Source organism: Puntigrus tetrazona, chromosome 11 (assembly GCF_018831695.1).
Source record: "Puntigrus tetrazona isolate hp1 chromosome 11, ASM1883169v1, whole genome shotgun sequence".
NCBI lineage: Eukaryota > Metazoa > Chordata > Actinopteri > Cypriniformes > Cyprinidae > Puntigrus > Puntigrus tetrazona.
Genome location: NC_056709.1, coordinates 12,851,011 through 12,867,404, shown reverse-complemented (window position 1 = coordinate 12,867,404; position 16,394 = coordinate 12,851,011). Strand labels below are relative to the sequence as shown.

Below are 16,394 nucleotides of genomic sequence, written 5' to 3'. Positions count from 1 at the left end.
CACTCACTGGGTCCTTTAACGTTGACCTTCAGCTCTCCGCTGCCAGCGCTACAGTGTCCACCTTAAAGTCGGCCACCTGGCGCTCTCTCACTCCTCTGGGCTGCAGGCCTGCGGGCGGTGGCTCGACACGCTCGGGAACAGGCAGCTGAAACACACACACCCATCACGATTATCCACGTGCGTAAAAGCGGTATACATTTTCAAAAATGTATACATGATCAAAATGTAATAATAATGATTTGGGTGAAATCTGACTTAAATGAGTCTGACTTAATTGGAAACTTAATACATTAAAGTGGACACTGCAATAAAACGTTTTATTAAAGCGAGCAAAAACATTATGTAAAACCTACAAATTCTAATATTTAATATGCATATTTAAGTTAATAAAAACAAAAAACTTTGTATATTTATATATTTATAATTAGTATAGAATATTGTGCATATATTTATTAAAGATAGATTCAAATTATCTGCATATTTTAAAAACAATTACCTCTAACTTACAACTACTTTTAATTGTAATATAAATTTAGTTTTTATACATGAACATGAATGAGAATACAGTACATGGATCATAAAATGAATAAAACATTTATTTGCATAATTAATAAATACAATATGCAGATATATTTTACTATATAGGTTACTATTTTGAAATTCTATTATTATAAATTATAAATTTTGCATACGCAACTGAACAAATTTAAAAGAAAACCAACACGTGCCAATCAGAATGACGAATTCATAACACACCACAGCATAATGAGCAATGAAACTAAAACACTCCATTATTACCCTACCATTACACAGTATGTTTACAGAGACAGAGAGAGAGAGAGAGAGAGAGAGAGAGAGAGAGAGAGAGAGAGAGAGAGAGAGAGACAGAGAGAGAGGGCAGAGAGAGAGAGAGAGAGAGAGAGAGAGAGAGAGAGAGAGAGCAGAGAGACAGAGAGAGAGAGAGAGAGAGACAGAGAGAGAGAGAGAGAGAGAGAGAGAGAGACAGAGAGAGAGAGAGACAGAGAGAGAGAGAGAGAGAGAGAGAGAGAGAGAGACAGAGAGAGAGAGAGAGAGAGAGAGAGAGAGAGAGAGAGAGAGAGAGAGAGAGAGAGAGAGAGAGAGAGAGAGAGAGAGAGAGAGAGAGAGAGAGAGAGAGAGAGAGAGAGAGAGAGAGAGAGAGAGAGAGAGAGAGAGAGAGAGAGAGAGAGAGAGAGAGAGAGAGAGAGAGAGAGAGAGAGAGAGAGAGAGAGAGAGAGAGAGAGAGAGAGAGAGAGAGAGAGAGAGAGAGAGAGAGAGAGAGAGAGAGAGAGAGAGAGAGAGAGAGAGAGAGAGAGAGAGAGAGAGAGAGAGAGAGAGAGAGAGAGAGAGACAGAGAGACAGAGAGAGAGAGAGAGACAGAGAGAGAGAGAGAGAGAGAGAGAGAGAGAGAGAGAGAGAGAGAGAGAGAGAGAGAGAGAGAGAGAGAGAGAGAGAGAGAGAGAGAGAGAGAGAGAGAGAGAGAGAGAGAGAGAGAGAGAGAGAGAGAGAGAGAGAGAGAGAGAGAGAGAGAGAGAGAGAGAGAGAGAGAGAGAGAGAGACAGAGAGAGAGAGAGAGAGAGAGAGAGAGAGAGAGAGAGAGAGAGAGAGAGAGAGAGAGAGAGAGAGAGAGAGAGAGAGAGAGAGAGAGAGAGAGAGAGAGAGAGAGAGAGAGAGAGAGAGAGAGAGAGAGAGAGAGAGAGAGAGAGAGAGAGAGAGAGAGAGAGAGAGAGAGAGAGAGAGAGAGAGAGAGAGAGAGAGAGAGAGAGAGAGAGAGAGAGAGAGAGAGAGAGAGAGAGAGAGAGAGAGAGAGAGAGAGAGAGAGAGAGAGAGAGAGAGACAGAGAGAGAGAGAGAGAGAGAGAGAGAGAGAGAGAGAGAGAGAGAGAGAGAGAGAGAGAGAGAGAGAGAGAGAGAGAGAGAGAGAGAGAGAGAGAGACAGAGAGAGAGAGAGAGAGAGAGAGAGAGAGAGAGAGAGAGAGAGAGAGAGAGAGAGAGACAGAGAGAGAGAGAGACAGAGACAGAGAGAGAGAGAGAGAGAGAGAGAGAGAGAGAGAGAGAGAGAGAGAGAGAGAGAGAGAGAGAGAGAGAGAGACAGAGAGAGAGAGAGAGAGAGAGAGAGAGAGAGAGAGAGAGAGAGAGAGAGAGAGAGAGAGAGAGAGAGAGAGAGAGAGAGAGAGAGAGAGAGAGAGAGAGAGAGAGAGACAGAGAGAGAGAGAGAGAGAGAGAGAGAGAGAGAGAGAGAGAGAGAGAGAGAGAGAGAGAGAGAGAGAGAGAGAGAGGGAGTCTCTCTCATTATGTTCAGTTGTGGGTGGAGCGGGACACAGAGCTTCATTCACGAGCATCTGACTCAATAATATACACTTACAGGATCAACCCTGAACTCTAAAAATATTCCCTGAGAGAAGAACAGACCGTTCGGTTTCATTAAAACGCTGAAGAGGATATGCATCTACTTTAATAGCTTCGGTCTATTTCCAGCCGTTGCCATTTCTAGTCATAGCCAGAGTTTTTGGAATTTGGAAATATCAAGAGCCCAATTCCAGCTGCGCACAGTTTCGAGTGTTATTTTTAAAGCATGTTTTGGATAAGTGCTTGTGAAAAGGTCTGAAATTAAAAAGCTTGTGCCGTTAAATGCATTTAGCATTAGCCATTTTCTCTATATATATATATATATATATATATATATATATATATATATATATATATATATATATATATATATATATATATATATATATATATATATTTTTAAATGTATTTCTTTTATGTTATATATTTTATTCAATTTTATATATATATTTATTATTTTATTATTATTATTTTTATTTTATATATTATTTCTGTCAATTTCACAAATGTATAAAGCTGTTTAACTTGCTCGTGAAATGTCCTGAACTGACATCTTGCGCTGTAAAAGTCAAACTATCTGTTCGAAAGCATAAGCCGTTCTCCTGTGGGTCTCGTTTTGGGTTTATGGCACATGTGGCTGATTTCCCGAGGTCACGCTCATCCAAACCTGCCCAGCACAATCACTTCAATCCAACACAATACACTAAAGCTACCGGCCCAACAAAACCACAAAACCCTCACCTACGGAGCGCTGATATCCCACCGAACAACATGAAAAGACAATCCCTCGTTAGGGCTGCACGCTTTTGGCGGTTTTTCTGATTGAAAGCCGAAGAAACGATCACTCGATCCAAGAAAAATGCTCTCGCTGTCGGGTTTTGCAACAAACAAGGCTGTGAAACCTGCGGCATGATAACGCTTAACTACACGGGAAAATCAATTAAAGCTTCTGTTAAACTGAATCGCTGCACGTTTGGAAAAGCCGTTTCAGAGAAAAGGAATTTGGTGTTTTACGAGGTTTAAAGCATTCAGTGACGCACAGATTCCCAACGAAAACTACTGCAGGAGTTACTTTTGTTACCAAACCTGCTCAGAAATACATAAATAAATACACGCAATTTCTAATTATCGTTTAATGTGATTGTGTGCGCTAATGAAGTGGATAAATGCATGATAAAATAAAGCTATATATAGACAAAAATAACTAACAACTCAATGACAACTCAAAACTAAATTAATGAAATATAAAACATGAATACACAAATAAAAATCTAACTCAAAATAGTGATAAAAAAAAGAATCTTAAATGCTACAAGAATAGCACTAGCCAAAAGAACAAAAAGTATTATTATTACTGTTGTTATTAATAATATTATTATTTTAGACCAACTAGAAATCTAAAACAAAAAAGTGATGCAAAACATGAACAGCATTCATAATGTGAGCTTGTGTTTTAATAAAAACCACATTTTAATAAAAACGAGTATAGTCTCTCTCTCTCTCTCTCTGTCTCTCTCTCTCTCTCTCTCTCTCTCTCTCTCTCTCTCTCTCTCTCTCTCTCTCTCTCTCTCTCTCTCTCTCTCCCTCCATCTCTCTCTCCGTCTCTCTCTCCTCTCTCTCTCTCTCTCTCTCTCCATCCATCTCTCCATCCATCTCTCTCTCCATCTCTCTCTCCATCTCTCTCTCCATCCATCTCTCCATCTCTCTCTCCATTCTCTCTGTGTCTCTCTCTCTCTGTCTGTGTCTCCATCCATCCATCTCTCTCTCCATCCATCCATCTCTCTCTCCATCCATCCATCTCTCTCTCCATCCATCCATCTCTCTCTCTCTCCATCCCCCTCTCTGAATCAAATTATTCACAGTTTTAGTCATAACCACAAATTTCAGACCTCTCTCAGATACAAGACATAATCCTTATTCCCTCATTATTTGTCTGTTTTTTATTCAGCCATTATACTGGCAATGAAACATTCACCAAGCCACATGCTTCAATCCCAGTCAACATTTACCCGACTACTATAAAATAAACGAAACATGCGATCACGTGTGGAATTTGGTCATTCACTCTTGTTAATATATAAATTAAAAAAAAGCAATCAAATTAAAACAAAGTGCTGGAAATTAAGCCTGACCGCGATGGCGCGACGGGTCACGTTTAACGCAGCCGGCAGCATCACGCGCGCCACAAACGAGCGCTGGAGAACATTTACATGCATTTTACGGCGCGTGTAAAAGCCCCGCAGAACCTCATAACTCCACGCAATTACGAGAGCATGAGGCAAAGCACACGTCTAAAACGCAGCTAATTCACGTCACGGTCATGAGCGCGGCGAGACGTTAACCCCCCCCAAAAAAATCGTGTTTGCACGCAGTACCTGGGCCGATGGTGACGGTGAAGGGGCTCTTGGGGATGGCGACGCCTCCGAACGTCACGTTGATGGTGTGAGGGCCGGCCTGCATGGGCTTGTACGTGCAGCGGAAGACGCTCTCGCCCTTGTCTTCCATGATGGCCTCCACGGTGTTTTTATTACCCAGAGGGTCTTTGATGAGGGCCGTCACGTCGCCGACCCCAGCACCTGATCAACACACAGAACACAGGCTTGGACGCTTGTTTTTATATGAAGAGAGCGAGCTCAAGCTGAGGTTTGCACCTGCGGTGTAGATGTCGAAGAAGGTGGGTTTGTTGGCGACGTTGCCCAGCGGCTCCAGTCCGGGTCCCTTAGCTGTGACTTTAGAGGCGTCTCCCAGGGCTTTGTCCACGCTCACCTCAAACGGACTCTTTGGGATTTGCTGTCCGGCGAAAAGCACGGTGACCTGCGGAGCGAGCATAAAACACACAGTGAGCCTATATTACAAACACTAACGCCGTAGAGCCGCTCTTGATTGGGTGAAAACAAACAGACGACTATATAACCGTTAGAACGACTAGGGGGGGACTGAAAATGAGGTAAAATTAAAAGTAAAATTACTATTTTTAATGCATATACACCTTTGCGGTCACAGAAATACATGCACGTTTTTAAAAGTGTGAGATTTTTAGTGTTGAAAATATGTGAATTTATGCAATAAAAAGAAAAAAAAATGATTGCATTGTCATTTATAAGATTTAAATGTATAGTACAGAATATAGTAGAAGATACATATATTCTAAAAATGTATCTGCATATTAAATATGCAAATTTAACACTGCATATACATATACATATACATACACACATATACATATATATATATATATATATATATATATATATATATATATATATATATATATATATATATATATATATATATATATATATATATATATATATATATATATATATATATATATATATATATATATATATATATATATATATATATATATATATATATATATATATATATATATATACACACATATATATATATATATATATATACATATATATATACACATATATATATATTATAAACTTACTTATTAATAATCATGATCCAATAATTGTGTGTAACTTATATTTCTGGTGCATTTTTAGTAGTATTATATTATTATCATGACTATATTTATTTTTTTAAAGAACGTGTGAAACTGAAATGTCTTCACTTCTGATCCACATAATTTGTGTAAACTTTCTGTCTGTAAGTATTTTTGTCATGACTGTGTTTGTGTGAACATGTCATTGTGTGTGTGTGTCTGTGTGTCTGTGTGTCTGTGTCTGTGTGTCTGTGTGTGTGTGTCTGTGTGTGTGTCTGTGTGTGTGTCTGTGTGTCTGTGCTGTGTGTGTGTGTCTGTGTCTGTGTGCGTGTCTGTGTCTGTGTGTCTGTGCGTCTGTGTCTCTGTGCGTCTGTGTCTGCGCTGTCTCTGTCTGTGTCTGTCGTCTGTGCGTGTCTGTGCGTGTCTCTGTCTGTGTCTGTGCGTCTGTCTCTGTCTGTGCGTCTGCGTGTGCGTCTGCGTCTGTGCGTGTCTCTGTCTGTGCGTGTCTCTGTCTGTGCGTGTCTCTGTCTGTGCGTGTCTCTGTCTGTGTCTCTGTCTGTGCGTGTCTCTGTCTGTGCGTGTCTCTGTCTGTGCGTGTCTCTGTCTGTGCGTGTCTCTGTCTGTGCGTGTCTCTGTCTGTGCGTGTCTGTGTCTGTGCGTGTCTCTGTCTGTGCGTCTCTGTCTGTCTGTCTGTCTGTCTGTGTGTCTGTCTGTGTCGTGTCTGTCTGTCTGTGTCTGTGTGTCTGTGGTTGGGGGGGGTCATATTGTGTTGAGAAGTGCTGCAGACCTTGTGGGGTCCCACGACCTGAGGGATGTACGTCACGCTGTAGGTCTTCTTGCCTTCATTGAGCACAGGTTTGACCTCTTCTCTGCGGCCCTCTGGGTCTTCAACGTAGACGGTGACCTGGCCTTGACCCGCGCTGAAGGTGTCCACTGTGAACACGGCCGGACGCATCACGCGGTTCCCGCTCGGCTCGATCCCTGACAACAAAACACAAGCATTCAGGACCTGACTCTGGAAAACACGTCAAAACAAGTTCACGTCAGCTAACGAGAAGTGGATTTAATGCTGGTAAAACAGAAAGGACATGCTTCTACAGTCTTGAGATAGCAGTTACAGCGTTTCCTTCACACTGTGCCATAAACATCTCCCGCAGACCCACAACACACTCATTGTGAAGGATAGATTTACTGCACTGCTCTATATTTAGATGCCTGCTATTGATTACACAAGCATACAGTACATAAAACAGATTCATAAACCCTCACTGAACCAAGAAGTTCAGGTCAAGCTAAAAACCTAAGCAATAAATCACCTTTGGACACTTTTAAGGGCCCCTTTAAGAGTTGCATAAATGACCTTATTCTATCAACTTTTATAAATCATGAAACAAATGTAAACGATGGTTACATGCAAAGGTTATGCAAAAGTCTATAAATACGTTTTTGATCAATGTTATTCATTTCATTTATTAAAATATCTGGAGATTTTTTTATGACTGTATGCAAAAATAAACTTTTTAATAATGCATTTATTTAAATTATAATAACTAATATACCTAGACTAATTAAATATATATATTAAATATATTTATTTATTTATTTATTTATTTTATTCAAATCTTCTTTCAGCCCTGAATGGCTGTGAGCCAAAAAAAAAAAAAAAAAAGACTAAATAAAAAGCCGTCATGAATTTATGATGTGGGTTTGACTCATGAATACTGTACTTGTGCACAGCAAATGTTGCATAATTCATGCATACAAAGAAATACAAACAGTAGTCATTGTCAGATGTTGGATAGAAACCGCAGCGGCTGACAAACGTAATGGTCTAAAAACCAAAACACGATCCTCTGAGCTCATAAAGACGTCAGCCCTCCACAGGGTCGTGTGATTGAGGAAACAAGGGTGACTGTGTCGCGTTGTTTTATGAGAGGACATAATCACTTAAACGGAAAAATAACACGAACGTGACACTTTCATTGTTTGTCGTAAATTCTATGCCCGTTCAAAAACAGAGGCGAAGATTTCCCAAGACTCACGACGCCGCAGCCAGGACCTCGTAGTTGATTCTGGTGAGTGCGAGAAACAGAACTCTTAAACTCATTAGCCGCCGCTTTTACAGCGCTAGTCGAGTTTACGACACATTTTCACTCCGTCCGTCCGTCCTGGACATAACAGGAGACGCTGCATTCACACGGGCCAATTACAATAAATAAGCACGATTAAAAATAATAATAATAAGTACAAGCATTTTTTTGCACACACTTTAATTTATTTCAGTTTACATTTATTTCCACCAACTGATTTGTGGATTTAATTTCATTTCAGATTACACTGTCTACAACTAGTTTATATTTTACTATTATGAAACATCATCATCATTATTACTGTTATTATTATTCATATTTATTATTATTATTATTATTATTATTATTATTATTATTATTATTATTATTATTACTACTACTACTACTACTATTATTATATCATTATTATTATTATTATTGGTATTTATTATTATTATTATTATTATTATTATTATCAACATTTTAAATAATACATTTTTATTATTATTATTATTATTATTATTTTATTATCATCGTCTTTATTATTATTATTATTTTTTAATAAAATATATATATATTTTTTTCACTATTATTTTTTTAATTATTATTATCATTATTATAATCATCATTATAATCATCATCATAGTTTTTCCTTCCATTTTGATAAATTAGTTACAGACTTGTTGAGCAGCAGCGAATCAAAAACCTTTCTGTCTGTTTTAAATTATCCCACGTTTTTGTACGGTGGTGAACACGAGCAAACAGAAGAGAGTGCGAGACGTCAGATCTCATCAGAGGAAGCCGTTATCTTATCGATCCCACCACGGCACATTAACGGTTCAGTGACGCGGCGAGTATCTGATAAAGTCTGGCTCCACTTGCTCCTGACGATACTGAAAAACCTGACAGGCTTCATGAGAACGGCAATATCCTGAAAGTCTGGTACGATACTCATCTGTATCTCAGAGCGATCTCAGCGTGTGAAGATAAGGCTGGGTGTTTCTGTGTTTCTGCTCACCTGGGCCGTACGCTCGGGCCTTCTTGGGGTTGAGCTTGGGTTTGAGAGGAGCTCCGGGCTTCAGCTTGGCTTTAGGGAACTGAGACAGATAGGTCATGACCGACTGCTCGTCCACGCTGGGGTCAATGATCTCCTCCGGAGCAATCACCTGCAAAACAACACACAACATATGAACAGTGAGCTTAATGGGCAGAAAATGCATTTAAAATATCATTTAAATACGTTCATCCAACCAATGTTATTTTAGTACGACTAATCCGTGTTTTCCCCGCTTTGGGGATTTCTGTTTTTATTTTTTTTTTATTTACTTTTTAAATGGTTCAATTAAATGTTATTCTTCAAAAAGCATGTCTAAATTTATTTATAATCACTCAAATTAAATTTAACCACAATTTATTCAAAGTTTCACATAAATTGCATGTGTAGGTTGCTATGATTTTTTTTTCCTCACCTGGTTTGTGTTTTATTCCGTACCAAAATCTGTGCTAGCATGTCTAATTATTAAAAAAAAAAATAATAAAAAATAAAAAAAAAAGTTTAATTTATTCGTACAATAGCTTTATAATTTCCCTCAGATATTCTGTTGTGTTCTGTATTTAAAGGCATAAATTATTTACATTTTAATTTAAATGAAAATATTTTATTTTATTTTTGGATTTAACATTACAGTTAAATCATTAAAATACTGTATGATTATTCCTTAAAAAATAAGTTTTAATTATTTTTTGTAGCCAGCTTATTGTACATTCTACAGAACAAAATATATTTCTGCCGCAATGTCAAGTTGAACCGAACTTTTATTTTGTCGGGATGAACAGATTTACCGTCTCAGAGCGGTTCTGAAGATGTTACTCACGTTCTGTATTTATATCTTAATTTATTGAGATGGCAGATGTTAATATTACTAGAATCTGCACCTGTTATTAACAGAGACACGCAGAATTCATATTTTCTGTGGTTTAACATTGACGAATACTAGTGGGAGCGTCAGTGTGCAACGTAATGTAGAGACAGAAATGACCTGCAGTCGTGTAAATGAGATAAAGAACTATTATAAAGGCTATTTAGCTTAATAAAACGACACTGTTATAGAAAAAAAAAAGATCTCTGTTGTGATCTGGCACTATATAAAAAAACTATTAAATAAACTTTACTTATTTAAAGAGGACGGGGTAAAACACTGCTGATGCACTATAGCTGTTAATATTTTTAAAGGATTTATTTCTATACTTTTTTTTTTTTTATTCAAAAGTTTTTATGATTTTGTTCCTTTTTAATAACTTAATTTTTTTAATTAACATTTTAAACTCCATTTTTCATTCATTTTTGTTTATTAAATGTAACTTAATTGTACAATTAATGGAATTTAAACTTGTTTAAAAGGTAAAAAACCCAAAATCATTTAATTTTAAATTATTTTTGTTTTCTAATTTGATTTACTGCATAATTACATTCAGTTTTTTACTAATTAAAAATTTAATATTTTTTATTTTTATTCTTATTTTATTTTTAGCCGTTCTAGTTTTTCAAACTAAACTAAATATGAGAAACGGAGCACAAAATTTATAGATATTTTTTTTTTATATTTAATATTATTTCAGTTGGCATTCATTTTATTTCCAGCAACTTTAGTTTTAGTCAACTAGCTAAAATAAAATAACATTTGTTTATATTTTAATGTATTTATTTTAGTTACTGTTTAATCTATTTTAAAGTATTACATTTAAAATAATTATATATTTATCTATAAACAGCCCAGATTCAAACATTTATGCAATTTCATAAATTGCACAATTAATTAAAAATATATCATTTAAATATGTTTATCCAAACAATGTTATTTTAGTACGACTCGCTTGAGGATTTCTGTTTTTAATTTTTTATTTACTTTTTAAATGGTTCAATTAATTAAAAAAAAGCTAGTCTACATTTATTTATAATCACAAAATTTAATTAAAAAATAAAAATAATAAAAAAATAAAAAATAAAAAGTAATCAGAAATGCAACTGAAAGTAATTTAGTGTTCACATAATGCCAGAATATTACAGTAAGACCTACTGCACTGAAGAAAAAACTCAAACACAAGAGAACAAGACGAGGCTGGTGATGAGAGAAGCAGATGTGTGTTTGTTGAGGCGTGATTGAGGTGTGTTTAGTATCATATTAACTCTGAGGCAAACAGAGCAGCTGATATTGATGGGTGGGTGTGTGTGTGTGTGTGTGTGTGTGTGTGTGTGTGTGTGTGTGTGTGTGTGTGTGTGGGGTTGGGGCTTATCTGAGCTTCATATTGATCTGTTAGCATGATTGGAGGTGAAGGAACATCTGAACCAGTCAAACGCGTATATCTAACAGATACGTGGCGCCTCTGAAATCTCACCCGGCTGCACTAGAGGTCAAAGGTCACCAGCTCACCTGTGGGATTCCCAGCCAATCATCAGCGAGCTGCATGGCCTCTGTGGCGTTTTCCACTGGTTTCTCCCCGTCCCAGATCTCCCAGTCAGGACACAGACCTGTTAAAGAACCATAACACTAAATAACAACCAATTTACAGATTTACTGAATTATTATTAAATCAATGCTGTATATAAAAAAACCTAAATATTCAAAATAATAAATACTCAAATACTGCACTTTACGTAGTAGCTTGAACTACCAAAGTTTGAAAAATGAAAGCTATATATATATAGATAATATATATATATAGATATATATATATATATAGATAATATATATATATATATATATATATATATATATATATATATATATATATATATATATATATATATCTATATATATATATATATATATATATATATATATAATATATATATATATATATATATATATATATATATATATATTATCTATATATATATATAGATAATATATATAGATAATATATATATATATATATATATATATATATATATATATATATATATATATATATATATATATATATATATATATATATATATATATATATATATATATATATATATATATATATATATATATATATATATATATATATATATATATATATATATATATATATATATATATATATATATTTATATTTATTTATTATTATTAATAATAATGAAATAAAACATAATACATAAATTAATATTAATATATTATTGATTAAATTAACATTACAAACCTGTAAAAAGCATACAATTATTAATATAAAAATACATTATACATATGTATATACAAATTAAACTTGAAACAAGCAAACATGTACTAAAATGATAGACAAGTAAACAAAACAAAATTAATGCATCAAAATTAAATTACAAAGATTTAAAAAAATGTGTGCAATCAATAAATAAATGCATTAATATGTATAAATAAATAAAGATGTTACACTCTATAAAAATAAGCAAACATTTAAGCACAAAATAAATTATAAATAAAATACATTACATTTTTGTAATTATTCAAAAAAGTTAAAAAGTACTTTTTTTTTTATCAAATGATCAACAAAAGCTGTTCACTCATTAACTGAAAACAGTATTTTCCATCTACTAATAATGCAATGTATTATTAATGAAGTAAATGACATGACAAAAGTTTTTCTAGAAAGGTCTAATGATCACAAAACATGCTCAAAAACATGTTTTGAGAAAACATTAAAATGTACCACGCCAGAAGTTCTTGACGAGCGCGCGCACACACACACACACACACACACACACACACACACACACACACACACCTGGAGCACAGCTGTCCACCAGAGCTCCCAGCGCCCGGCCGTTCCTCCAGTCCTGGCTGAAGTTAGTGATGGGGAGGTCGGGCACTTTGTTCTGGATCCAGCCCAGCAGTCTCTGCTTGGGAGTCTGTTTCTTGGCTTCATCGTCGTCTTCATCCTCCCAGACGGGCATGGAGATGGAGTAATGGAGGATGAGGGTCCACACCAGACCCAGGATCAGCTTCAGGTTCCCGTCCACAATCGCTTTGCTGTCTGTCGGGGGACAGGAAGAAAAAAAAAAAAATCATTAGATGATAATTAAAATTCAATGAATAAATGTAACCGTTTACCTTTACTGTATACTCATTACTTATTTGCTTGCTTATTCACTATTTACTCGGCTATTATGTTTTCATTATGTTTGCATTCACATTCAATTGGTTAATTTTATTTAACTGCATATTAACTTATTTATTGTATTTTTTTTTGCCTTTGTGTGTTTTTTTTGTTTGTTTTTTTAATCTATCCATCAGTATCTGAAAATACAGATATTAAATTTAATATTAAATTTAATATTTAATAAATAATTTAATAATTTAATAAATAATTTAATAATTTAATAAATAATTAATAAATATTTTTAAGTTAAATGCATGAATAAGTAGCAAATAATAAAAAGAATGCATAAAGTGATATACGTTCAATGCCATAAAATTAAGTTACATTATAGATAAATAAAATAAATACACAATTTAATATAAAATTACCAAGTCATTGTGAATGAGAAAAATCAAACATGCAATGAAAATAAAACAGCTGAATATAAGTAAACAAAATAATATTATTTTATTTGTTAAATTTACATTTACTATTTATACATTTACTATTACTATTAAAAATTAATAAAAAATATCTATATTTTTGTAATTTTGTTATGAGTGAATAAATACAATAAATATAAAATTTAAATAAGAACTTTTAAAATGTGTTTATATATTGATGAGATTAATCTAAAATGTGTAATATTAATGTTGGTAAAACGAATAAAAATTGATTGAATAGAAATTTAAATGAGCATGGAATTAATTTTAGCAATACATTTAATTGTGTTAATATTAAATATAACACAAAAGCATCTGTAAAATTCATAAATAGTATTAGTAACACTTTAATAAGTATATCAACATTTATAATATAAAATAAATATTTATACTTTTTATCCATTTTATTAAAATGATTATTTATTATACATTATTATATTTATATTTTTCCAACTGTACATTTACTTTAATATATATTTATATGAATATATATGTTTTTTTGAGAGCTTATGTATATAACAAAAGAGCAAAATTTAATGACTATAATTCCTCACAAATGTTCTTTTCTGTGAGTGTGTATGGTGTGGATTGACCCAGTGACCGCTGACACTGGTACCACGAGGCAGACGGGGAATGTTCTGGCAGCGGTGGAGAAGCTGGAAACGAGCTCACTTCCTCTCCGAGTCTGGCCTGACCATAATTCATTAGCACTGACCCTCCCGTCCTGTCCCGCCTTCACAAGGCTCCCGTTCAGAGGGATCTCCACGAGGAGCCCCTTCTCCGCCGGACGGCCCCACAACACAACAACAAACCGAGCAGCGGGACCAGGGTTACCATGACAACAGGAACATCAAACCACTCGTCAATTATAGACGAACCGTAGCAAGTTTCGGAAAAGCTGCTAAAAACACAGTTTACATGCAGTTCATGCTGGACTGAATCCCTAACACTGAGTGACTGCTTTGACCAGGTTATAAACCAAATTATGATATCAAGATATATGTACTTACATATTGTTTACTTGTATTTAAAAGGATGTATAATATATATAATATACACAACATTACATACACACACACATACATATGTGTGTGTGTGTGTGTATATGTGTGTGTGTGTGTGTGTGTGTGTGTGTATATGTGTGTGTGTGTGTGTGTGTGTGTGTGTGTGTGTGTGTGTGTGTGTCCGTCCCGCTCCATCCGTCCATCGTGTGTGTGTGTGTGTGTGTGTGTCGTCCGTGTCCGTGTGTGTGTCTGTCTCCGTCCGTCCGCGTGTGTGTGTGTGTGTGTGTGTCCGTCCGTCGTCTGTGTGTGTGTGTGTGTCCGTCCGTCGTGTGTGTGTGTCCGTCGTGTGTCGTGTGTGTCCGTGCCGTGTCCGTGTGTGTGTGTGTGTGTGTCCGCCCGTCCCGTGTGTGTGTGTGTCCGTCCGTCCGTCCGCCCGTCCTCCGTGTGTGTGTGTGCCGGCGTGTGTGGCCGTCCGTCCGTCCGTCCGTCCGCCTGTGTGTGTCCGTCCGTCCCGTGTGTGTGTGTGTCCGTCCGTCCGTCCGTGTGTGTCCGTCCGTCCGTCGTCCGCCTCCGCCGTGTGTGTGTGTGTGTGTCCGTCAAATCCGTCCGTCCGTGGCCTGTGTGTGTGTGTGTGCCTGTCCGTCCTGCCTGTGTGTGTGTGTGTGTCGTCCGTCCTGTCCGCCTGTGTGTGTGTGTGTGTGTGTGTGTGTCCGTCCGTCCGTCCGTGTGTGTGTCGCCTCCGTCCGCCCGTGTGTGTGTGTGTGTGTCCGCCGTGTGTAGCCCGTGTGTGTGTGTGTGTCCGTATCCGTGTCCGTGTGTGTGTGTGTCCGTCGTCCGTGTGTGTGTGTGTGTCCTGTGTGTGTCGTCCGTCCGTGTGTGTCCGTGTGTCCGTCCGTCCGTGTGTGTGTGTGTGTCCCCGTCCGTGTGTGTGTGTGCCGTGTGTGTGTGTGTGTGTGTGTGTCCGTCGTGTGTGTGTCCGTCCGTCGTGTCCGTGTGTGTGTGTGTGTGTCTCGTGTGTGTGTGTGCCTGTCCGTCCGTGTGTGTGTGTCTGCCGTCCGTCCGTGTGTCGTGTGTGTGTGTCCGCCTGTCCGTGTGTGTGTGTGTGTGTGTGTGTCCCCGTGTGTGTGTGTGTGTGTCCGTCCGTGTCGTGTGTGTGTGTGTCAGGTGTGTGTGTGTGTGTGTGTCCCCGTGTGTGTGTGTGTCCCCGTGTGTGTGTGTGTGTGTCCGTGTGTGTGTGTGTGTGTGTGTGTGTCCGTGTGTGTGTGTGTGTGTGTCCGTGTGTGTGTGTGTGTCCGTCCGTGTGTGTGTGAGTGACCCGGGCCAGTCAGTGTTTTAGGAGGTCATTTAAGGAGAAGTGATAAAGCACAAGGAAGTCCCAAGGAAATCCAGCCCGAACGAGCTTGGAAAGACACAGGCAGAATAATACTACAAGCATTTCCTACACGACAGGAAACGTGAGACGCTCACTTTAAAACTCTTGAGCCGAACGCCTGGAAAAACACCAGCACATTCGACGATTTGTTAGTTGATCCTGCAGCTCCATTAGTCTCAGAAACACTCGTTCCAACCGGATGAATCCAATGAGGATAAATCCAAACAGATGGCTAAAAAGCCCGATTACCAAAGTGTCCAAAATGTTGTCCAAACACTGACATAATCCAATTACGAGAATACACAACACGCCCTGACACGAGTCACTACTAGAAGAGCACATCAGATAAAGATTAATAATAATAAGAATAATTCACAAAAAGATGAAAAATTTATTTTAAAAAGAAGAGAAAGAAACTTTACTGGAGAAAGAATTATAACTTTTGGTAAAATTAATATAAAGTAAGGTAGCACTAAAAATAACATTTAAATAAAAAAAGAAATCTAGATTAAAAAAAGTTAATGTATTCATTTAAATAGTTATTTTTATGAATTTAATATTCAAATTCGGAAAATATACA

The 16,394-nt window shown here is 36.7% G+C and overlaps 2 protein-coding genes across 2 annotated transcripts in view; both read right to left on the bottom strand.

The window, feature by feature from the left end:
• LOC122353861 (G protein-coupled receptor 137Ba-like) overlaps positions 1–16,394 on the bottom strand; it is a 1,117,577-nt gene that overhangs the window by 2,717 nt on the left and 1,098,466 nt on the right. The window lies entirely within an intron of this gene.
• The window catches only part of LOC122353835 (filamin-B), a 333,941-nt gene that overhangs the window by 291,466 nt on the left and 26,081 nt on the right, over positions 1–16,394 (bottom strand). Inside the window, 6 exon segments of the mRNA XM_043251709.1 lie at positions 4,742–4,942; positions 5,018–5,180; positions 6,614–6,807; positions 8,914–9,061; positions 11,327–11,424; positions 12,642–12,890. Of these exon segments, the coding sequence (XP_043107644.1) occupies positions 4,742–4,942; positions 5,018–5,180; positions 6,614–6,807; positions 8,914–9,061; positions 11,327–11,424; positions 12,642–12,890 (1,053 nt within the window).